General features: G+C 32.7%; 1 protein-coding gene across 1 annotated transcript; it reads left to right on the top strand.

The window, feature by feature from the left end:
* Positions 1–25,629, top strand: LOC127731950 (uncharacterized). Its single transcript, XM_052240889.1, has 8 exons — positions 1–146; positions 2,269–2,329; positions 9,703–9,865; positions 10,891–11,178; positions 11,865–11,931; positions 15,128–15,198; positions 20,392–20,469; positions 23,934–25,629. The coding sequence occupies exons 2-8, from the start codon at positions 2,288–2,290 to the stop codon at positions 24,239–24,241; spliced, it is 1,017 nt and encodes a 338-aa protein (XP_052096849.1). The 5' UTR covers positions 1–146; positions 2,269–2,287; the 3' UTR covers positions 24,242–25,629.
* Positions 25,630–26,792: the final 1,163 nt, after the last annotated feature.

The following is a 26,792-nucleotide window of genomic DNA, read 5'->3' as shown; positions in this document are numbered from 1 at the left end:
TTAAAGTTCATTTACCTGGCATGAACCAGTTTACATACACATGCAAAATGTTGACAAAACACACCGACGAACAGATTTCTTCATAGTTGTAGAAATTAAGGAATGAGAGACCTATTGATAAATCAAGCATCATAGTCGATTAAAATGTAGGTTGAGACAACTTTACATAATACATTCGATAATTGTTTTTTAATCATGTTTACAAAATACACTATTTATTTGCACAAACACGTTGAGATTAAATGATTATGGTATTATCAAATACAAACAATAAAACAAATAAAGAATATCGTATAATAATAGGACACTGACAATATCTTTCTTATTTGAATTTCAAAAAATAAGAAGAAAAAAGATGACTGCAAAAAACCAGTGCATTCCTAAATCATCAGTTATGTCAATGAACAAACATGAAAACATTATTAACATTTAGACAGATGTCCTTGAGATAGGACAATCATTCATAAATTTTGCAGTGATTTTTATAATGGCGAATCGCTGCTCAACAGTGTGTTAAACTCCCTCAATGATATTGATTGTAATCTAATACGATTTAAATGTGTGTTTATTTTCTAAATATAGGCATCTCTACAAAGGGTATTTAATAAATACAATGTGTATTTTACTTGTTCATTATAACACAGTTTTTGAAACAATTATAGTTGTTAGATTGTTATCCTGTTGACATAATTTTGAAAGAACATTAATTCAGACATGGGTGATTATAAACAGATTTTAAGACCAAAAAGCTATGGATATGACATTCAGTCATAATAATGGTCTGATTTCTAATTATTTTTTTTGTAACAACAACTTGCAAAGTAAAAAGACCACGAGCCTAGCCGATTTAGTGCTTGGTGCTTAATATAACCATTTACTTATTATTATTAGATATAAGAGAAGAAAAACAGTCAATAAAGCACTTAACATACCTCTAATTCAAGGTTGTGTATTGATATCAAGTAGTTGTTTGTTGTTATTTGACAGGTATTCATATTTGGTCTATAAACCACATAATATTTTAACTGCTTCTACATTAATAAAGGCAACAGTAGTATAAAGTAAAATCACAAAAAAACTCCGAGGAAAATTCAAAACGGAAAGTCGCTAATCAAATGGCAAAATCAAAAGCTCAAACACATCAAACGAATGGATAACAACTGTCATATTCCTGACTTGGTACAGCGTTTTCTTAGTATACCGCTGTTAAAAAGAACATAACTGTCCCATGTTAGGGGGAGGGTTGGGATCCCGCTAACATGTTTAACCCCGCCACATTCTGTATGTATGTGCCTGTCCCAAGTCAGGATCCTGTAATTCAGTGGTTGTCGTTTGTTGATGTGTTACATATTTGTTTTTCGTTTATTTTTTGTACATAAATTAGACCGTTAGGTTTCTCGTTTGAATTGTTTTACATTTGTCATTTCGGGGCCTTTTATAGCTGACTATGCGGTATGGGCTTTGCTCATTGTTGAATGCCGTCCGTGACCTATAGTTGTTAATTCCTGTGTCATTTGGTCTCTTGTGGAGAAATGTCTCATTCACAATCATATACCACATCTTCTTTTTTATATCAATATAAAAAAAAAACAATTGTAGTAATATCTAATTCTTGACTTAGTTCTGTAAATATTTGAAAACATTAACTGACATTTGATTCAGGTTCAGGTTGAAGAATCGTCAATTATGAATAAAAATGAAAAATATTCGCGGTATCGTAAGCGTTTTATTTTCATATAATTATCCAGAAAGATCACTAACGACTAACGCAGTCTTGGAAAGAGTAAAACGATTGATAGAGGACTTATGATTTTTGTTCTCTTCAATTTCCATGTTGATACAAAATTTTTAATGCTTTTAAATAAGGTGGTAAAATTCAATAACTGACCATTTGTCTGACAGTGTATGTTAATTTTTTGGACTGATTCCGATCGCGTTAAAAGAATAATCGTCGAAAACAACATGTGGTAACTTTTTACATAGATTATTAGTTTTTTTATTTTGTAATCTGGTGCAAAACATCTGTAGTTATTGTTTGCTATTTTGTTGTGTATTCTTCCAGACACAACTTGTGTGTTGGATTATTGTGATATGTGTGTGCATTGTGTACGAAGAGAAATGATTTATAGAATTATAAAATAATAGGAACACATTTTAATAAGATTAAAGTAAAACACAAATACTGATGTTTTTATCAAAAGTGTGGCAATATGCACAGGGAGTAATACCATATAACATGCAATAGCTTTGTGTTTTAATTTTTTGCAGATTGAAGTGATATACTAACATGTGTATAATGAAAACAGCAGGACTACCCTGGTTTCTTCAAGTAAGTACATTTTCTTTTTCATTTAAGTATATTTTTATTATTTGGCATATGTACATTTATGTTTGTTAAGTTTGTTCACACCTCTTTGATTTAGAGCCGGAGCTTTGTCCTTGTAGAACTAGATTGTGCAGAATGTTACTCAAGATTGATCAATTGAGGATTTAACTTGAAAATAAGAAGATGTGATGTGGTTGCCAAAGATCCACGAAGACAAAACAAACAATTATGTTGGCTACGGCTCAGACAAAAGTATAACTGTCTACAAAGATACCGAACTCCAAGACAAGAGACGGCTGGTTACAAATTTTAGTAACTAACCAGCGTTTGTTGTTGCTGTTATTTTATTCATAAAAGAGGGGCGAAAGATACAAGAGGGACAGTCAAACTCATAGATCGAAAATAAACTGACAACGCCATGGCTAAAAATGAAAAAGACAAACAGACAAATAATAGTACACAAGGCACGAAATAGAAAACTAAAGACTAAGCAACACGAACCCCACTAAAAACTGGGGGTGATCTCAGGTGCTCCGGAAGGGTAAGCAGATCCTGCTCCACATGTGGCACCCATCGTGTTGCTCATGTTATTACAAACCCGGAAAATAGTCTAATTCGGTAGGTCACATTCATGAAAGGGAAGGGGATTGTAGTTACGACGTAAGGAACATATCCGATATCATCTGTGAAATAGTTATTCCACAACGGTCAACCAACTTGTGATGGCGTCCGTAAAATTTACGAAGGGATGATTTCAACTTCACCATTTGGAACTCTTGGTTTAATAGCTTCCTTGTGAGCAGGAACCCTCTATCAAGGAATTCATAATAGGAAATACAAACACGGGAATATCGTATCAATTGGGAGATATATACTTCGTATGCAGGCGCTGCTGGAATGTTGCTACTTAGAAATGGAAAGTTCACAATTGGGAAGCTGTAATCATCTCTTTTGTCGTAAAGTTTTGTTTTCAACCGACCCTCATTGTCAATTTCTAGATGTAAGTCAAGATATAAGGCCGACTTAACTGTATCTGTTGTATCCTTTATCTCTAGTTCGATGGGATAGATGCGTTCAACATAATCACCAAATTTTGAATTATTTAGTGAGAGAACATCATCTATATAGGGGAAAGTAAAGTTAAAGGATATTGCTAACTTCTTATCTTTCTTCCTAAGATGCTTCTGTATGAAGTCAGCGTCATAATAATAAAGAAACAAGTCGGCAAGAAGAGGGGCACAATTGGTTCCCATTGGAATGCCGAAAGTCTGTTGAAAAACACGTCCTCCAAACGTAACAAATATGTTGTACACATCTCAGTATTGCTTAGACTATTGTTATAATCAAAATCATTGCACACAGTTCAATATTTCTTGTTGTAGTGACGTCATAAGGATGTGCACATATTTATACTAAGCGTCTGTATTTATATGGAACGGAAATTAGCAATACGTGTAAAACAAATATTGACAGTAATCACTACAGGCATTTGACAAAAAATGTATAAAAAAGAATGAAGGAACAGCTAGTATTGCTGTTGTTTTTATCAAGGAACTATTAAAGCTGTAAACACTTAGCATGCCTCGATGCATCTATGAGTCGTTTCAGCACTAGTTTTAGCGAAATACGTTGCTTAAAAATGTGGATTGAAGACTACAGCTGCATCATTCTATCGAAACGAATGAAACAATTTGAATAAAAAAAATAATCATATCATAGATTGCTGAAAACTTCACGTCATATCGCAAAAATATTACAACAGTTTAGGAAACCACATCAAGACATTTGTTAGATATAACTTTGCAGGGAATGTTGTATGAAAGGTGAAACACATTCGGATGGTCTTTATGACAATATCGATATATAAAACGTATAAAAAAGAGAAGATAAAGAAGATCATATACGAGGGACACTATTTCACGAATACACATCAAAATGACAGACCAAAGAGGGCGTTTGTACTGAATTTACACAACACGCGATACAAATCATTTTCAATTATTATTTCTGTCTTTACTCATAAAATGAAATGTTCATTATTTGTTGTTAGCGAAGGGTAAATAATTTAGAATAAAACAAAAGGCAATTGAACACATCCTATTATAAATATGACAGCAAACGATACTTTTTTCTTTTAAATTTTACATCAGTAAACTCGTAACATTTATAACATATATGACATTTGTCAATTTATTTTGTTTTTACCCGATTGAGGTTCATTTGCTTTTTGCCGTAAACAGTAAATCATAAGATTTCATAGAATATAGAATGGAAGCGGGGAATGTGTTAAAGAGACAACTACCCAACCATATATATATATACCTTGAAGGGTCTATAAAATGTTTTTGATAATCATAAACGAATTTGGCGTTCTTCTCTTTGTGTATTAAAGGCATATTTGAAAAGAGAGATACGATAACATTACAATTTGACCATCGTTTGTACAGAAGAAACCTATGGGTTCCAAATTGTGTAACAACAATCCTGTTCTATTTAACTCAAATGGGACCTTCCGAATTAGACTTATCATCGAATCTATTGTTACATGCACATCATGACAAATGCTACTTATGGCGCGTGATCTGCTTATCCTTCCGGGGCACCTTAGATCACACATTGTTTTTAATGGTGTTCGTGTTGCTTAGTTTATTTTATGTACTATTGTGTGAACTGTTGTTTGTCCTTTTGGCGAAATAGAAAACTAAAGACTAAGCAACACGAACCCCACTAAAAACTGGGGGTGATCTCAGGTGCTCCGGAAGGGTAAGCAGATCCTGCTCCACATGTGGCACCCATCGTGTTGCTCATGTTATTACAAACCCGGAAAATAGTCTAATTCGGTAGGTCACATTCATGAAAGGGAAGGGGATTGTAGTTACGACGTAAGGAACATATCCGATATCATCTGTGAAATAGTTATTCCACAACGGTCAACCAACTTGTGATGGCGTCCGTAAAATTTACGAAGGGATGATTTCAACTTCACCATTTGGAACTCTTGGTTTAATAGCTTCCTTGTGAGCAGGAACCCTCTATCAAGGAATTCATAATAGGAAATACAAACACGGGAATATCGTATCAATTGGGAGATATATACTTCGTATGCAGGCGCTGCTGGAATGTTGCTACTTAGAAATGGAAAGTTCACAATTGGGAAGCTGTAATCATCTCTTTTGTCGTAAAGTTTTGTTTTCAACCGACCCTCATTGTCAATTTCTAGATGTAAGTCAAGATATAAGGCCGACTTAACTGTATCTGTTGTATCCTTTATCTCTAGTTCGATGGGATAGATGCGTTCAACATAATCACCAAATTTTGAATTATTTAGTGAGAGAACATCATCTATATAGGGGAAAGTAAAGTTAAAGGATATTGCTAACTTCTTATCTTTCTTCCTAAGATGCTTCTGTATGAAGTCAGCGTCATAATAATAAAGAAACAAGTCGGCAAGAAGAGGGGCACAATTGGTTCCCATTGGAATGCCGAAAGTCTGTTGAAAAACACGTCCTCCAAACGTAACAAATATGTTGTACACATCTCAGTATTGCTTAGACTATTGTTATAATCAAAATCATTGCACACAGTTCAATATTTCTTGTTGTAGTGACGTCATAAGGATGTGCACATATTTATACTAAGCGTCTGTATTTATATGGAACGGAAATTAGCAATACGTGTAAAACAAATATTGACAGTAATCACTACAGGCATTTGACAAAAAATGTATAAAAAAGAATGAAGGAACAGCTAGTATTGCTGTTGTTTTTATCAAGGAACTATTAAAGCTGTAAACACTTAGCATGCCTCGATGCATCTATGAGTCGTTTCAGCACTAGTTTTAGCGAAATACGTTGCTTAAAAATGTGGATTGAAGACTACAGCTGCATCATTCTATCGAAACGAATGAAACAATTTGAATAAAAAAAATAATCATATCATAGATTGCTGAAAACTTCACGTCATATCGCAAAAATATTACAACAGTTTAGGAAACCACATCAAGACATTTGTTAGATATAACTTTGCAGGGAATGTTGTATGAAAGGTGAAACACATTCGGATGGTCTTTATGACAATATCGATATATAAAACGTATAAAAAAGAGAAGATAAAGAAGATCATATACGAGGGACACTATTTCACGAATACACATCAAAATGACAGACCAAAGAGGGCGTTTGTACTGAATTTACACAACACGCGATACAAATCATTTTCAATTATTATTTCTGTCTTTACTCATAAAATGAAATGTTCATTATTTGTTGTTAGCGAAGGGTAAATAATTTAGAATAAAACAAAAGGCAATTGAACACATCCTATTATAAATATGACAGCAAACGATACTTTTTTCTTTTAAATTTTACATCAGTAAACTCGTAACATTTATAACATATATGACATTTGTCAATTTATTTTGTTTTTACCCGATTGAGGTTCATTTGCTTTTTGCCGTAAACAGTAAATCATAAGATTTCATAGAATATAGAATGGAAGCGGGGAATGTGTTAAAGAGACAACTACCCAACCATATATATATATACCTTGAAGGGTCTATAAAATGTTTTTGATAATCATAAACGAATTTGGCGTTCTTCTCTTTGTGTATTAAAGGCATATTTGAAAAGAGAGATACGATAACATTACAATTTGACCATCGTTTGTACAGAAGAAACCTATGGGTTCCAAATTGTGTAACAACAATCCTGTTCTATTTAACTCAAATGGGACCTTCCGAATTAGACTTATCATCGAATCTATTGTTACATGCACATCATGACAAATGCTACTTATGGCGCGTGATCTGCTTATCCTTCCGGGGCACCTTAGATCACACATTGTTTTTAATGGTGTTCGTGTTGCTTAGTTTATTTTATGTACTATTGTGTGAACTGTTGTTTGTCCTTTTGGCGAAATAGAAAACTAAAGACTAAGCAACACGAACCCCACTAAAAACTGGGGGTGATCTCAGGTGCTCCGGAAGGGTAAGCAGATCCTGCTCCACATGTGGCACCCATCGTGTTGCTCATGTTATTACAAACCCGGAAAATAGTCTAATTCGGTAGGTCACATTCATGAAAGGGAAGGGGATTGTAGTTACGACGTAAGGAACATATCCGATATCATCTGTGAAATAGTTATTCCACAACGGTCAACCAACTTGTGATGGCGTCCGTAAAATTTACGAAGGGATGATTTCAACTTCACCATTTGGAACTCTTGGTTTAATAGCTTCCTTGTGAGCAGGAACCCTCTATCAAGGAATTCATAATAGGAAATACAAACACGGGAATATCGTATCAATTGGGAGATATATACTTCGTATGCAGGCGCTGCTGGAATGTTGCTACTTAGAAATGGAAAGTTCACAATTGGGAAGCTGTAATCATCTCTTTTGTCGTAAAGTTTTGTTTTCAACCGACCCTCATTGTCAATTTCTAGATGTAAGTCAAGATATAAGGCCGACTTAACTGTATCTGTTGTATCCTTTATCTCTAGTTCGATGGGATAGATGCGTTCAACATAATCACCAAATTTTGAATTATTTAGTGAGAGAACATCATCTATATAGGGGAAAGTAAAGTTAAAGGATATTGCTAACTTCTTATCTTTCTTCCTAAGATGCTTCTGTATGAAGTCAGCGTCATAATAATAAAGAAACAAGTCGGCAAGAAGAGGGGCACAATTGGTTCCCATTGGAATGCCGAAAGTCTGTTGAAAAACACGTCCTCCAAACGTAACAAATATGTTGTACACATCTCAGTATTGCTTAGACTATTGTTATAATCAAAATCATTGCACACAGTTCAATATTTCTTGTTGTAGTGACGTCATAAGGATGTGCACATATTTATACTAAGCGTCTGTATTTATATGGAACGGAAATTAGCAATACGTGTAAAACAAATATTGACAGTAATCACTACAGGCATTTGACAAAAAATGTAAAAAAAAGAATGAAGGAACAGCTAGTATTGCTGTTGTTTTTATCAAGGAACTATTAAAGCTGTAAACACTTAGCATGCCTCGATGCATCTATGAGTCGTTTCAGCACTAGTTTTAGCGAAATACGTTGCTTAAAAATGTGGATTGAAGACTACAGCTGCATCATTCTATCGAAACGAATGAAACAATTTGAATAAAAAAAATAATCATATCATAGATTGCTGAAAACTTCACGTCATATCGCAAAAATATTACAACAGTTTAGGAAACCACATCAAGACATTTGTTAGATATAACTTTGCAGGGAATGTTGTATGAAAGGTGAAACACATTCGGATGGTCTTTATGACAATATCGATATATAAAACGTATAAAAAAGAGAAGATAAAGAAGATCATATACGAGGGACACTATTTCACGAATACACATCAAAATGACAGACCAAAGAGGGCGTTTGTACTGAATTTACACAACACGCGATACAAATCATTTTCAATTATTATTTCTGTCTTTACTCATAAAATGAAATGTTCATTATTTGTTGTTAGCGAAGGGTAAATAATTTAGAATAAAACAAAAGGCAATTGAACACATCCTATTATAAATATGACAGCAAACGATACTTTTTTCTTTTAAATTTTACATCAGTAAACTCGTAACATTTATAACATATATGACATTTGTCAATTTATTTTGTTTTTACCCGATTGAGGTTCATTTGCTTTTTGCCGTAAACAGTAAATCATAAGATTTCATAGAATATAGAATGGAAGCGGGGAATGTGTTAAAGAGACAACTACCCAACCATATATATATATACCTTGAAGGGTCTATAAAATGTTTTTGATAATCATAAACGAATTTGGCGTTCTTCTCTTTGTGTATTAAAGGCATATTTGAAAAGAGAGATACGATAACATTACAATTTGACCATCGTTTGTACAGAAGAAACCTATGGGTTCCAAATTGTGTAACAACAATCCTGTTCTATTTAACTCAAATGGGACCTTCCGAATTAGACTTATCATCGAATCTATTGTTACATGCACATCATGACAAATGCTACTTATGGCGCGTGATCTGCTTATCCTTCCGGGGCACCTTAGATCACACATTGTTTTTAATGGTGTTCGTGTTGCTTAGTTTATTTTATGTACTATTGTGTGAACTGTTGTTTGTCCTTTTGGCGCTTTTTTTTTTGCCATGGTAATGTCGTTTTTTTCTGCCTTTTTATATCTTTGTGGTATCTTTGGCCTCTTATAGTTTGTATTCATTTTTTCATTTTAATATTTGATCAATGTCAGAAAGGATCAAAGTACAGCAGTGGTACGTTTATATAAAGACTAAAAGTTGGAATTGTAAAAATCAAATAACAATACTTCATGACCTTATATAATCTGTCGAGTAACCAAACTTATAATATTTGACAGGTCATTGCTGTGACGTTTTTATATGAGTTAAAATGTCCAGCGCCAGGACATTGGCGTCTCAGAGCAAGAAAATTTTACTGTGGTCAGAGATATGTGTGTTTGTTGCGTTCACCAGAGAATTCGTATCGTGAGACCTGTGATGGACTCGATTATAGCAGCACAGGTAATATTATTATTAACTATCAATAACCGATTGCCCCATGATATCTTGTCTCCTATCGTAATGGACTTTTCAATAAAACAAAACTCTGCTTTGATAAACTGCTTCAATTTCAGATTTACATTCATCTAGCTAGTGAATTAGTCATACTGAGGGGGAAAGATAATACGGCGTCTTTCATTTTATTAAATAAACCAAAAATTGTGTTAACCGTATTACCAATATATGTTAAATAGGACATATCAAACATTTCAAAGAAGTCACATTATTAAACACATTCCACATCAATAGTCAATGTATAGTTACAACTGACGATTGTCTTTACTTGAGACAGGCACATGCAAATGTCGCGGGGTTAGGTATGTATAGATATCTGATACCGCAAACCTTTCTGATTGTAGCAGTAAAGACAAACAGACAAACAATAGTACACAAAACACAAGCAACACAAACCCCATCAAAACAGGTCCTGAAGGGTAAGCATACCATGCTCCACACGTGGCACCCGTCGTGTTGCTCATGTCAATACAAAAACTGGTAAAAAGAAAGTATTCATTGCAATCAAAAGTCTATACTCATCCAATAAAAATATTGAATAGATAGACAGATAAGAAAAGTCAAAGTGTAGAAGATACTTACTTGGCTGGTAAGACGGAGTCTGAGGTATTCTTGCCAGACTTATTGTTTTTTGCAGGGTGCCAACACCATTTGATGATATTATTGTATTGAGCAATAAAACTACCATACTAGTAACTTAAATTGATATTAACACTTATTTGTTTGTTTTTTTGTTTTCCCTTTTTGTTGACAGTGATGTTCATTTAACTCCTGCGTACGATGCTTAAATTTCTCACCTCATTTGTGTTTATTGTTGTTTTTAAGAATATAAAATAAACATAGTTTACAAAATTTCAATCCCAGTATCTATGGATGAGTTTATTTACCATAAAGTAGGGGTTGTGCTACAATGATTAACTAATTTATATTACAAAATTATCCTCTTCCAATTACTGTTATATCAATTTTAGGCAGCAAACTTATATTTGAACCGTATTTCAACAAAGCAGGATGCAGATACTCACGGTATCAGCCTTTTCCATTTTCAACTGATGGTAACAATAAGTGTGTGTATCAAAAGTCATTTTGTAATGAAGAGGGTCAGATCGTCTACCGCGAAGGAAGTATGATAAATGATACAACATGTGGATGCGATTCGTCTCAAGGGTACAAATTTGTGACCACGCCAAAGCACAACTGCTATTGTATACCCTCAGAGGAAGACTGTTCATGTCACAAACTCATTTGTAATAATGAAGGTAAATGTGAACAAACATGTTACTTCACAACCCTGATGTATACCCTAATAGAATGTCGATGTAAAAAGAAAACAAAAACAAAACTACCGAACTCAAAGGAAAATTCAGATCGGAAAGTCCGTTATCAAATTAAAAATCAAAAGCACAAACACATCAAACGAATGACAAACACATGTCATATTCCTGACTTTGTACATTCCACTTAATGCTACTGCTGTATCCGTATTGATTTCTGTTTTGAAAAACAGCCAGCAAATAATTTGGTAAAGCTGAAGAACATTTTAAATTATTCTACTCATTGGTTATGCGCTTGTTCCTCTGCAACTATCTATATTATGGAACAGTTATGTATTAAAATTCTTGGAACACAAACCCCTAATGCAAATGATAAATTATAGCCTATAACAAAGAAAACACTTTTTACTGATATTCGTCTAATGAGAACGACATTATAACCTTCATTACAGACAAACATTTAATTATCACAACATTTAAATATGAAACCTTTCAATTTTCTGTCTATTAACGAAAATGCTGATTAATGTTAGTTGATTTTTTTTGTTATACGGTATATATGAATTTGTATGCCATTTGTTAAAAAAACTTATAATAACCAACGGATACAAAAAACTTATTCTTGCAATATATGTACTTCAATTAATTTCATGTTATTTTTGTCATTACAGCTAACCCGTGTCCCTATATTGGTACTGCTGTTCGGAATAAGTCATGTCTAGAAATTATCGTCAGACCGTAAGTAAATTGCCACTTTGAAACACATCTAGCCTTTCAGTTTTTTTTTTACTTTAGCACGGCTTCCGTTCTATTGAAGGAATTTTATGAAAGATGTATGTTGTTATTCTGCGGTTTAAGGTAGTTCAGGGGTATACTGTCATCTTGAATTGTACAATCACAGTAAATAATCGGTCTAGTTCTTTCCCTAAATCTGCAAATTTGGAGACAGATGTGCAATTTATTGGTTACACTGTTTATTTATATAAAGAAAACTTAGTTTTTCAGTGCATTATAAAAAAATGTTTAAACAAATACCAATTATTTGTGCTGTTAGAATTAATTTTTCAAATAAGCCATTTAAGGGGAGATAACTCTTTTAGTACGAAATTTATACTGGACATATAGGGAAATTTTCATTTTTTACTTGTAGCAAGAAAACAAGTTCCGTGATACCATTTTTTCTTTTTATTTTCTTAAAATATATTATAAAACCTATCTTCTCATATTTTATTTAAAAATTCTGTCACGTAGATGTCTTTTTATGCACAAAAATGTGTTTTTTCATGAACAATCTAAGCAAATTTTGGCAATTTTGAACGACTCGTACCTTGAAAGATAGCGCGGTGACCCATACTTTTTATCATTTTTTTTAAAAAAGCATAGTAAAATCTTCATTTTGGCAAAGCATAAGAAAATTTTTTTTCATTTTTTCTATACCCCTGAACTACTTTAAGGAATGTAATGTACTGTCATATTATATTATTTATTAATGCGTTTCTCTGTACTTGTTCTTGTGATTGTTTGTACTGTTTTTCTGTTACGTATTGCTGTCATTTTAGCGTTATTTTTTTATCATTGCCATATAAACTGGGGGTAAAGCTAGCCATAAGACAAGGTTTAACCCACAAGTTTTTCTTAAAATGTCCTGTATCAAGTCAGGCATGGTAGTTGTTATCAAATAGTTTGTTTCTTTGCATTTTGGTGTTTGTTTTTGTTTTCCGTTGTTTTCCTCTTATAGTTGATGTGCCTCCCTTGGTTTAAGATTGCAACCTGGATTTGTTTTTCTCTCCATCGATCTATGACTTTTGAACAGTAATAATTCTTTTCTAACTCAGGACTAGATTACCTGAGCTGTATTTGGCAAAACTTTAAGGAAATTTTGGTCCTCAATGATAATGCATGTACCAAGTCAGGAATATGACAGTTGTTATGCATTCGTTTGATGTGTTTGAGTTTTTGATTTTCTCATTTGATTAGGGACTTTCCGTTTTGAATTTTTCTCGAAGTTCAGTATTTTTGTGATTTTACTTTTTTCTTAAACTTTGTACTCATATGGCTTTTTTTAAATTCTATGCTTCGAGCGTCACTGATGAGTCTTTTGAAGACGAAACGCGCGTCTGGCGTAAATACATAATTGTAATTATCGTATTTGTGATGAGTTTATATACTACTGTTGCTCACATAAATGACAGCAATGCTTTCAATTATAATGAAAAGAATTAGCTTTAATAATTCAGACCATAAACATAAAGTTTGAAAATAGAAATACCTGAAAATCTTTTTTTGTTTCTAAGTAGTTTTTATAAGCAAGCTATGAAGTGCTCGGTTTTGTAAACAAATTTCAAAACGTGATACTATTATTTTTCTAACTTGAAATATTTTGTAACACTATTAACTTTATGATCAGTTGTGCGGATCTATGAAAAGTGTACCATTTATGTAATGTGCCCTCCTAATTCATACGGCAAATAATTTCGAGTTGTACGTACTTTCAAGGCGAAACAAGGAAAAATGTCGTATACACTTTGATATGCTTTACCTTTATGACAAAAATAGTTCATAGAGTTTAATGGTGAAGAAACACGGTCCCAAAGCTTATTTATGTCATTTCGGCAGTCTTTAACTTGTGAAAAAATGTTAGTTGTCGGACTTTTCTCTGATTATATCATTATATTATTAACATGATGACGTAACAGCCTAATACATGAATATGTTTTACTTTTCACAAATCCTTCACGGTTTCTGCCATATGTAATATACTTCAATCTAAACTATCTTACTAGTATTTATCTATTAAGGTTTTCGAGTTCATTACGTGTCAAGATATTAAGGTTTTCGAGTTCATTACGTGTCAAGATATAAAGGTTTTCGAGTTCATTACGTGTCAAGATATAATGTAAGAATATCAAACTGAACTCTTCGAATTAATGGTTGTCCAGTTAAGAAACCAACATATTTCCCGTTATTTGTAAAAAGCGTTTTGCGATTGATACTCATAGTCAATCACTAGGATACAATTCATCAGGCATTTTCAGACTAAACGTTTCTATTGATAAATTTGGCATTAAGCGTCTGTTTTCTATAAAGAATAGTTAGAATTATTGAAAATTAAGTTTGAAATATCTAAGACATCGATGACATTTGATTTCGGTTCATTAAATAGGACTTATGGTTTTAATAATTGGATTTGTGTGTGAAATTACCCCTCATGTGTTCCCAACGGCGTAACAATTATCTGCTCTTCTTTTGTATGTTGTCGTATTGGTATGACAGCACCAACTCGACTTAAAACAAAATGTTTGTCAGTCATTACCTACACTACCGGTGTCCTAAATGAAAAGGGACTATTCAGTGTAATTTACCACACAAGTTTATTTCTTCGTTTTGTTTGTTTTGTAGTTTTCAATCTTTTGTTCCTGTGTAAAGATTTGTGGATATTCACTGTGTATCATCACTGTGCATATATGTACCCTTAATCTGGTTCTAGGTTTATTGTCTAAGAAATACTACATTACTGTACATATACCAACATATATGTACCCAGGTAGCTGCTATACGTTGGTATTTGAACAATAATGTTGTTTTTTTTAAGCCATGAACAGTCTGTAACTAGTGTGGTAATTTGTCTTTATTGTTTGTCGTTCTTCAGTGTTACTGATGCGTCAGGTGGATATGATTTTTGATAACCCCTAGTATATTTTCCTACTGTGTTGGCTCCTATTTAAAGCACTCTTTTTTTTAGATTAAACAAGCTATCAAAGTTACAAGTCGATATTGAAATGCACATATATTTGCTGCATAAAGAACGCGTTTAAAAGTTTGGTTCACTGTTGTCTGTGTAATCTGTTGCTATATACACCTTTTAAATAATCAATATTTTGTGTATCACAATGATTATTGTCTAGCAGATATGTTTCTTAATTTCCTTAAACAGGTCACAACAAAAAAACTTGTCCTCTCCATTAGAAAACAGATTTAAAGACGTAAGAAATGATTATAACGAAGGTATGTTTACATTTGTTAAGAAAGAATCATATGTGTGCCTCTTAAAAAATCAAAAAAGATACCAACATTGAATCAAATTATACAAAAAACTAGAAAACAAATATTATATTTTAATAAATTCAAATCTTAAAAACCGTATTACAAAATTGAGGCAAAAAATACGTAAGGGACATTCAAACTCATAATTCAAAAATAAACTGACAACGCTATGGCTTAAAAAGAAACAAGACCAACAGAGAAGACAAATAAATGTACAAACAACAGCTCAGAAAACTGCATGAACTCGAAAATAGGCGAGACTGGCTCCCCTCGAAAGTTCCCAGGGTATAGTGGTATCCTAGTCCAAATAATTATGACGTCTTGAAAGGCTATTTTAATTTTTTTCTGTGACGCCTTCCTACGACGTCATAACGCTGAAGCCATTTTTTCCGTCTGGACTTTGAGAGCAAATTTTGGGGGGAACTTTGAGAACCAATTTAGGCATGAAATTTTCATTGCCAGCTAGAAATTTTGGCATAGTTACAAAGTCCTACCTTTTTTGTGCTTAATGATGCAAAATATTTCCAGAAATATCCAAAAGATATGATAAAATAAGATACGATTTCATTTGAGGTGAGCAAATATTTACTTTAATTTCAAAATGGTTTCCCAGAATTTCCAAAATATGTCACTTCCGAAGAGTATAAAATATCAAACTCGGTAAAATTTGGCAGACCCGAATTTCCGGATAATATAAATCGAACGTTCCGGAAATTCTGGTCCATCAAATTTTTACCGAGTTTGATGTTTTATACTCTCCGGAAGCGACGTATTTTGGAAATTCTGAGAAACCATTTTGAAATTAAAGTAAATATTTGCTCACTTCAAATGGAATCGTATCTTATTTTAAAAAATTTCTTTGGATATTTCTGGAAATATTTTGCATCATTAAGCACAAAAAAGGTAGGACTTTGTAACTATGCCAAAATTTCTAGCTGGCAATGAAAATTTCATGCTAAAATTGGGTCTCAAAGTTTCCCCCAAAATTTGCTCTCAAAGTCCAAACGGAAAAAATGGCTTCAGCGTTATGACGTCGTAGGAAGGCGTCACAAAAAAAAAATTAAAATAGCCTTTCAAGACGTCATAATTATTTGGACTAGTGGTATCCATGAACACAGCCTAACAGGATGAATTGAGATTTGTCAATAACATAGGTTCACTCTACCACCAGGGACAAATAATCCCCAAATTGCCCCAACATATCACCATGGGAGTGCTAGGACACCGGGAAGTCTGTAATATATGTGTAACACTCAGAAACGTGTCCTTCCAGTTGGAAAGCAGGTCACGGTTTGACCCCAAGTCCATCAGCAACAATAGAGGTCACGTGACCGTGAAAATTCAGTAAAACTACGGATGAGACAAACCTCATTTTACTCACTAAAATATCATTGTCGTGATAAAAACTTATAGTTCCAAATAATCTTAAATATACATAGTTCTTATTCGTCAAAACTTACACATCAACTCAAAGTCCTTTATTCTTTATTGTATCTTCAAACATGAAGTTTGTGTGAAAATTGTCAAGTCTCCTGATCGAAAAATCTAAATATTTTCGAGGAAACTAAAAATGATGGGCTGAATTTAAATTTGGTAAAGCATCTCATTAAGACAAACACTCAATAGGAATATCTAGGCAATAGAGTTTTGGATACGCAAACGTTAAGTTATTTTCAACACGAAGCGGTGGTTTTTTGCCGATTTGTGCAAGTGGTAATCTCCCCTTGATATCACCAGTCAAAACTAAAAACCCAGCAAAATGAATAAAAAGGAGTTTACTTTTCAAAATTCAGGGAGAAAAGAAATGGAATTCGATTTACAACTGTCATATTATAATATTCAGAAGAGATACTTCCCTACTTCTCAGAGAAGGATTAGATGTAAGAATTAAATGACAAAAATGAGAAAAAAATTCAGAAATGTAAACCTAAATCTATTTACCTAAATTAATATAAATCAGCTCTTGCTGATGAAATTTACTTTGTAATTTTTAATAATGGAATATGGAATCACTCCTAGTGGAAATTTTTAAAAACACTTCTAATAATGTTTAATGCATTAAAACATATTTTATACAATTTGAATAATCTTTCTGAAAATGAAAATAATAATTGTACTGATCATTTATATCTTATGTTCTATAAAGTGGGACCAAGAGTCACACAATAAGTTTCTTCAAAATAAAAAAGCCTTTAAACTCAAGCCGTTTCTTAGTTGAACATTACAGTACTGCCTAGAAAATATCCTCCAGAAAAAGGATAAGTTTACCAAAAATATTGACAGAAAATCTATAAAAAATAATACTTCAAATTATAAGTGAAAGTGACATAATTTTGGATTTTAAAATCATTATTATTGTAAAATCAATTATTAGAGTAGCTAGCACAGCTAGTAGCCCTTGCCTAATTTCTCAGGGTATTTTATAGATTATGAAAGTAAACTTTTTGAAATAAAATGGGGCTTTTACTCTTCATGTTGCTGTATTAGCTGGTATACATATTTAAAAACAAAGTATTGTTTATTTTATCTTAATAATTGAATATTTATATCACAAATGAAAGTTGGCTGGACAAATCTTGTGCATTTTACTTAATGATCAATGAATTGTTAAATTTGACAAGAACTTGCCATTTGAATAATTCAATTTTGTAAGAAAACATCAAGTCAACATCTTAACTTCTTGTTTGACTTGATAATCTAGTCTTTGATCTTATAAATGTAGTAAGCTTACTTAGTAAAAGGATAATTAAATAAGTATGGTTTTTTAACTTATAAATTTAATTAACTGACCTTCATTTCCTTTTTCCTATGTGTTCTCCTCCAGAAATTTTCTATACAAGGCATTTTCTATTTTTATTTTTAGTGCTTTTGTCCATCCATATGCTATCATTAATTTGTCAGATTTGTTTCCAGTATGAATAACATTTGTAAGACGTATAGTTTCAAACGCAATATTTAAAGATGTTATTGTTTCACTTTTCCATTTGTGTAAATTTTAACTATCACTATGCACACACATATGACCCTGACACATATTTTGTTAACGTTATATGACGTATGTTGAAAATTTGAAAACAATCACGTCACCGTCAATTTGTGTAGGGGATCAAGAAGGGTTTTAATTACTTTGTAATTGTGAAAAACAACAATTTTCAATCACAATTTTATTCATATCTTTAATAAAATCAGTATTTTAGAGTACTTTGGTAACAGGTACAATGAAAAGAAGTTAAACTTCAGTTTTGAACTAGAAACGCAGCCAAAACCAGGTACAAATTGACATGACTGGTGGTCACTAAAATTGATGTATTACAGTAAAAAATGATGGCTTCAAAACTGTGTTGAAATTTGAAATAGGTTACTTGGTTTCATTTTAGATTATTACCGTTCTTTTCCGTATTTGGATACGCAAACGTCAAGTTATTAAAATTCGATTTTTTTGGCGAACAAAAAAGATGGCTGATAATTTTTAGAATGGACAGGACAAAGAAATAGAAAATAAAAGCTATTGTGGATAATTTTGTATGTTGTATTGAAACTATATTGCTAACAAAACCTACAAACTTCAAAAATCAATTATAATAAAAGCATGACAAGTTGAAAAGAATACTTTCAACGTCAATTTTTTAGCCGATTGATTTCGCGGACTTTTTAACGTCACCGACGACTGTAGCGTCACCTAAGTAATTCCCCCTGCTATTGTTGCTGATAGAGCTTGACGACAACGGACGTTTCCAAGGGCTTGCTTTCCAACTGCTTCCGCCCAAACGTGTCCGATTCCCCCAAACGTGTCCGCATGACGTCACTGAACTGCAAAACATGCCTAGTTGTAAAAGGGCGCCAAAGCGTGTCATTTGTATAAACGCCCAAAACGTGTCCAATCCCCAAACGTGTCCATATCAAGCTTCTTTGTTTTTCTCTTTTACTGGACCTATCATTCGCGTCCATATTATAAATAAGTAGGTTATTTGGTTATTGCTTTTTCATCAACGTATACTCATTTTACTATTTTATTAAAAAATAGAAATAAATTAGTATACTAAAATAGGCCATAAATTTCCGGTATGATAATAGAACCTATCTGCAGTATCTACTGATGTCGTTCAAATAATGCATGAAATATTTGACACTGGACGTTATCATGTCTCTTGTTTGTGTACATGTCTTTAGTGATGCTCGAAACCCAAAATTTATTAAAAAAACTGATAACCAGTTTATGATTTGAAGAGCTTTTAAAAAATATCAGAACCGTTGAAAAAAGGGAAGTCAATACTGCTGAAAGCCCGCAGTGCAATATTCGGATTAATATAACAGGCATTATCGGAGTTTATTAGTACAAAATAATTTTCATAATTCAACTGTACTATAATCATTTGTATGTTCGATCTAAATGAGCATGAAATACTTGCAACTGAACAATAAGCAATTTCAGTCAAAAGTTAATTCATATGTTACAGATTAAATTTGCAATTATGATAATCATTAACAACCGGCATTAAACAAACTAATGCTAATAAATGACCATTTCATTAACTGTGTCAAACATCATAGAATTGCCGTATTTTAGGACAGACATGTATTAGCGCTAAAAGACATGAGACGTTCTGTCGTTTGATAGTGGACTCGTTTTGGTGAATAACAATTATCGGACACGTTTGGGGGCTATGAAATCGGACACGTTTGGGGGCTATGAAATCGGACACGTTTGGGCAATATTGAATATTATGGACACGTTTGGGGAGAATAGACACGTTTGGGGGAATCGGACACGTTTGGGGGAATGGACACGTTTGGGAGTGTAACATATGTGTTAGTTTACAGATTTTTCTCATGTTTGGTCGGTCGAAAAAAAAAAAAGAATAAAAATATTTTGCAAGACATAGATATGTATATCATATTCATTTTGCGTTTAATATATGGTTCGTAAATAGATTTCCCGTTAAAATTATTTTACATTTGTCAATTCAGGGCTTTCTATCAGCTTGCGTTGTGGTATTGGTTTTTCTCATCATCAAAGACCGTACGGTGACCTATAATTTTTAACCTCGACGTCATTTGGTCTATGGTAGAGAGTTTTCTCATAGCCAATTATACCATATTTTCTTATTTTCATATCGTGTAATGTGAAACATAAACTTAGATTTCTCTTTACAGGTAGAACTCATAAATTAAACTGTATTTACTTTACCGTAGCATTGTTGATTGTCTTCGCCATTGTTTTACCATTATACGGTATGTATACAAACATAGTCAGATGAAAGCTAGATGTCGTGCAATTATCAGTTACAAAGTAACACACCAAGAAATTTCAAAGTTTAGTAGTTTTATCAAACAACAGGATAATACAAACTCTTTTCCGATGAAATTACTGAACAATTTAGGTAGCACGGTAGTATTTGCATTCCAGAATTTAGGTAGCAAGGTAGTATTTGCATTCCAGAATTTAGGTTGCTCTTTTGTGTACCCTACTTAAGTCAATGTATCTGAACAGTGTGATTGGACAAAAATTCAGTATCAACTGAACATACTTTCCCAAACTGAGGGATGAATCAGGTGTAGAAAAATATGAAATAATTCTACATACAGATGAAAATGAATTTTTGAGATTTTTTTTTAATTTTGTATTCACTGCACGATAAAAGACCTAAAAGCACTAATGGCCCTAGGTTTTTAAAGATAGCAAAAAAAGTAAACGATCATGATACAAATTCAAATTCATTTCTGAATAGAAAAATGAAAGTACTTCAGCTAACTGTGAATGTAGAATTTTTGGCAGTGTTAGAGAGTGGTGAAAATTCTAAAAAGACTCATTATCCCTTATAGGCCAGGAAATACTACCGTGCCACCTTAATGTGACTTACCGAATAAGACTATTTAACGGATTTGTAATACCATAAGCAACACGACGGGTGCCACATGTGGAGCAGGTTCTGCTTACCCTTCCGGAGCACCTAAGATCACCTCCAGTTTTTGGTGGGGTTCGTGTTGCTTAGTCTTTGGTTTTCTATGTTGTGTCATCTGTACTATTATTTGTCTGTTTGTCTTTGTTTTTGGCCATGGCGTTGTCAATTTGTTTTCGATCTATGAGTTTGACTGTCCCTCTGGTATCTTTCGTCCCTCTCTTAAGGCGGATATATATGTTTACACTAAATCAATAAAGGATGTTTTTTTTACCTATGCAATTGTAAGTTTATCAATAAAAAGTTGTTCAAGGGCAACTATAATAAAAAGAGCCCTTAAATTCCACCCCTGGGAGTGAAATTTGCTGATTCAGCAAATTTTGCCTGATCTGTGGGTAATATTGTAAAAATTAACCTAGAAAGTAGAACTTCATTATTTTTATTTAACATGCAATACATTTTTTATTATAAATGCTCGCTTTATATTCACCGAAATAAATAAATTGCATCATTTCTTATTTTTTTCCACACAAGGACAGCTATACTAGTTTTCTTATTGGTTAATTTGTAGTTCTGTGGTAACATGACACCAGTATGAGCTTTTTTGGAACCAGTAAGGGGTTAAGGGGTCCTTACTTATTCATTTAGTCTTCATATTTGACTGAAATAGAGATCGCAATAGGGGTTTCTTTACATTGACAAGACATTTTTTTGACAAAGAATGTAATCATGATTGAATATCAGCAAGATTTAATAGTTTATTCATTTTCCATGCAAATGTCATTAATTGTTTTGATTTTCTGACAATGAAAAACACAATAAAGGTAAACTGGTTATGTAAGGGGACATAATTTAACTTAACGCATACATGAGAAATAGACAAACAGTCAACTTAGAGATATATTCTAGTACATGTATGGTCAAAACGATTTTAGAATAATAGTTAACTGCCATCTAAAGAATCTTGTTGTGTTGCCTTCCTCATCTGAAAATGCTTAAAGTAATGTAAAGCATGCTGTAAAATGTGGAATGGACTTTAATATCATTTTTCATGATTTGGTGCTTAAACTGTTTCTTTCAGTCAGAATAACTAGAAATAGAGTTAACAATCCAATAGTTCCTCCTAAATCACCATATTTGACTTCTGTGTTGATTTGAAACGTCATCTATTTGGGTTTTGTTCACTCCTTAAGTAAAAATGGTAAGATAAAAAAAAAGTGAAAATCTGCCAGATGGGGTAGGGGTGTAATCTTTCATTTTTTGGTGGATAGATATAAGTGCAGACTAGTATTCTTTATTGTAATAGGTTTTCTAGTAAGAAGTCTATGCATCATAAGGTGTCATGACTGATTTCAAGTTTGTGATGTCTTGGTTAAGGTAGCACGGTAGTATTTGCATTCCAGAATTTAGGTTGCTCTTCTGTGTACCCTACTTTAGTCAATGTATCTGAACAGTGTGATTGGACAAAAAATACAGTATCAACTGAACATGCTTTCCCAAACTGAGGGATGAATCCGGTGTAGAAAAATATGAAATAATTTTACATACAGATGAAAATGATTTTTTGAGATTTTTCTTTAATTTTGTATTCACTGCACGATAAAAGACCTAAAAGCACTAGTGGTCTTAGGTTTTTAAAGATAGCAAAAAAGTAAACGGTCATGATACATATTCAAATTCATTTCTGAATAGAAAAATGAAAGTACTTCAGTTAACTGTGAATGTAGAATTTTTGGCAGTGTTAGAAAGTGGTGGAAATTCTAAAAAGGCTATCATTATCCCTTATGAGCCAGGAAATACTACCGTGCCACCTTTACATGTTTTATTTTTGACAAAATAAATTGCACTGCTACTGTCGAGGTTGACGGTTGACTATCAGTCTCCGATAGTATAATCAGCTCAGTAGTCAGTAATTCGGTACAGACTTGATTGATAACAAATCTTTCTTAAATTGCCCGTTGATAAAGTTTGAAATAATTAAGAAACTAAGTTTTAACTCCCTCAAAGAAAGTTGGCCTTAAATTGATGTGGCTATTTTGTAGGTATTTTTTGTCATAAAAGTCTTCAACTGTTTCGGTACTAATTTTTCCTCGTCTTTCAAATATTTGGCTTTGATCATGAACATCCCTGATGAAGGTTCATTCAAAAAAGTGCTTCGAACGCATGAAATTATCCAACGTGTTGTTTTCATTTATTGAAGCATCGAAACTACTCATAAGACTCACACGTTTCAATGTCATGTAAATACTCTATATGTCGACATCCTCTTTTTATAAAAATTGTTCTCTCTGTCTTGATCTTCAAGCTGTGGCAACGTCAATATCTGGCTAAGAAAACGATCTTTAATTTTTACTTATTTCTTTATTTATCTTGAACGAGTCTAGAAAGTATAACATCTCACAATCAAAAAAAAGGAGTAGTTGTATATTCAACAAGGTAATAAAAAAAGCAAGTTAACAAACCCACATTTGATATATATATGTCAGTGGTCAAATCTCCAGCCTAGATGTTATATACTAACGAGTGCAGACATTTCTGATGGACTGTTTACAACACAGTGTACTTTAATTGCAGAAATAAAAGGATAAATTGCAACAAGAAAATGATATTTATGGATCAGTCATTGTCGTTTTCCCCTCTGGATTTTTTTTTAAATTCAGTAATCCGATTAGCTGTGTATTTTTTATTTTTCCATTATTCAAATCGATAATATAAAAATTGATTTTTCTGCTGGCGTGAAACTGTTATTTGATGTGATATGTCACTTTTGATAGATGAAATTGGTTATACTTGTAGGTTTATCACAGTGGCCTGATGCATTCTATAAAGTTCCTTCGTTTAAATGGATAGTAGATTACCTAACGTTTATCAATATGTTGAAAAACAAAGAAAGAGTTAAGATTAAAAAACAGACTTCTCTTAAGGAAAAGAACAGAATCCTAATGAAAATACTTTTGCGTGGAAATAAAAGTCATTATGATCAATTCCTCGAAGCTTTAAACGCATTCGATGAATATAAAGACCTCGCATTACTAATACAAAACACAGAAGTTACCTCTAAAGATAAAGAACTCTTTCAAAATTGCACAGAAAGAAGTAATTAAAACATTCCTTCTTTGGCTGTATGTTTTTGTTCTATCTATTGTTTGAGACTGTATATTCCTCTCTTGATGTCTAAAATGCATGTACCAAGTCAGGAATATGACAGTTGTTAGCCATTCGTTTGATGTGTTTGACCATTTGATGAGGGACTTTTCGTTTTGAATTTTCCTCAGTTTTTTGTTCAGTATTTTAGTGAATTTACTTTTTAGTGCATTTTTGTTTACATTCATTTAATATTATTTGTGAAAAACAATCAATCCTGATGTACAAAAATTTATTAAAATGCAATCTACTGTGGATTCATTATTATTCGTTGGATACCAATTTTCGTAGATTTCATTGGAGAGGTGATCCACGAATTTAAATGTTCAACGAATTACAAATTTTCCATTGGCTTGTATGCAGACTTTGACAAAACTACGAAACTAAATATCCACGAAAGTGTGAGTTTTCGACAATCCACGAAAATTGGTACCCACGAAAATAAATAAATTCACAGTATTTGGTGGGTTGTTTTCGTATATTCAGATGACAGTCATTTATAGGAATATGACAGGAATACGATAACGTAGATAAACTGCTTTCACCAAAATATTATTTCGCATGTACATGCAATATGATGTCGAAGTGTAATATCGTCTTTTTCTTTTTATTAACACAAAACGAAACATATGATATAAACAAAGATCAAACTTAAAATAAATGATGATATAATTGAATGCTTTTGGACATCGATGAGAGGAAATTTCGATCGATTAGACGTCGGTTTGGTATAACATGATTGATGTGATATTGGACGTCGACTAGATGAATGAAATATTGGACACAGATTTGAGAAAGAGACCACACATATGACTTTGTTTTGAGGAACGGACGTGGATCTAAGTATAACATATAAAGCATAAGTAAAAAGATCAAGATACAAAGTTTCGCTTACAATTGAATGATTTGTCTTTAATAAAATAAAGCAGGCGTACGAACGAGTGAGCTCTTTAAACACACGCATAGCTCATTTTGATAAGGGACTGACATTGCTGAAGACCATTCGTTGTGCCAAAATGTCTGTCAAAACAAGTCCATTTCATTTTTGTTCGTATATTTTTATCTTTTATTATAATTTTATCATAACAAATTAAAACATCTAACTTTGTTTGTGTGTCTGCTGTTTTTTGCTTTGTGTAGTCTTTTCGATATGTACTAAAGGCTCTGTATTTAAGCATTCATAAATACATGTTTGTTCATCAACTTAATAAATATAAATCTATATTCATAAAATTGATCGGATATCTTCTTTCTTTGTTTGATGTAATGCCTGTATATTTTGATTTGATATTTTCTTTCTTTGACCAATGTAATGCCTAAATATTCATAAATTTGATTTGATATCTTCTTTCATTGTTTGATGTAATGCCTGTATATTTTTAAAACTGATCTGATATCTTCTATCTTTGTTCGATATACGGTCTGCAGAAATTGTGTTGATGCTTGGTTAATTCGTGTAAAAGGATTACTTAAAAATCGAGTGGGCTTTCGTTTACGTACATGACATATCAGGTATCGGTGACCAGTGGGTAGAAACTAAAAAAATAAAAACATTCATAAATAACTTCGTTTATAATGCTTGCAGATTGTGAACTGTTTTTGGTATGTTGGTTTATAGCTAACTGATAGAATGTTCGTTTGTTTTGTTTGAGAGAACATTGAATGATTTTTACTTTTTAGGAAACACAAGGTTATTTAAAAAAACGTTATTTAAATGAGCAAGTTTATACTTGTTTTGGCTTTCGAACTTTTTTGATCTGAGCGTCACTGGTTAGTCTTATGTGGACGAAACGCGTGTCTTGCGTATTAAATTTTAAACCTGGTACCTTTTGTTAGCTATTATTCGTATGTTTCTCTGTCCTATATGTTCTCCCATTTATGTGTATTGTAGTTCTGTCATGTAATAATGTCATTTTAATGTTATATTTAACATTGCCATAAAAGCGGGAGGTTTGGCTAGCCACAAAACCAGGTTCAACCCACCATTTTTTCTTAAAATGTCCTGTACCAACTCAGGAAAATGGCCATTGTTATATTATAGTTCGTTTCTGTGTATGTTACATTTTAATGTTGTGTTTCTGTTGTGTCGTAGTTCTCCTCTTAAATTTGATGTGTTTCCCTCAGTTTAAGTTTGTAACCCGGATTTGTTTTTTTCTCAATCGATTTATGAATTTCGAACATCGGTATACTACTGTTGCCTTTATTTATCAGAATACCAATGGGGACTGAATGTGCACCACTTATTACAGACCTATTTATCTATTGTTATGACTAAAATCAGCAAAGGCCCATCGAAACAACATCTGATACAAACTTTTAGTGACACTTTCAGACATTTGTATGATATATTGGCTCTCAATAATGACGACTTCAGTATGTACACTTATGAGATTTATCCTGCTGAACGGACTTTAAATTAAGCTAACACTAACAAAAAGAATGCCCTTTTCCGGTTATTGATATCTATATCTTTAACGGGAAACTGAATACCAAAATAAATGATCAATGAAG

This window comes from Mytilus californianus, unplaced genomic scaffold (assembly GCF_021869535.1).
Source record: "Mytilus californianus isolate M0D057914Y unplaced genomic scaffold, xbMytCali1.0.p SCAF_21, whole genome shotgun sequence".
Classification (NCBI taxonomy): domain Eukaryota; kingdom Metazoa; phylum Mollusca; class Bivalvia; order Mytilida; family Mytilidae; genus Mytilus; species Mytilus californianus.
Note: the sequence above shows the minus strand (reverse complement) of the source record. Positions and strands in the feature narration are given on the sequence as shown.

What these genes read in the sequence shown, in the direction of transcription:
- LOC127731950 (XM_052240889.1), top strand. Translation starts at nt 2,288, where the DNA reads ATGTGTATAATGAAAACAGCAGGACTACCCTGGTTTCTTCAA. An exon ending in ACTCGATTATAGCAGCACAG is followed by an intron (nt 9,866 to 10,890) that starts GTAATATTATTA and finishes TATCAATTTTAG; the next exon opens with GCAGCAAACTTATATTTGAA. An exon ending in CTAGAAATTATCGTCAGACC is followed by an intron (nt 11,932 to 15,127) that starts GTAAGTAAATTG and finishes TTCCTTAAACAG; the next exon opens with GTCACAACAAAAAAACTTGT.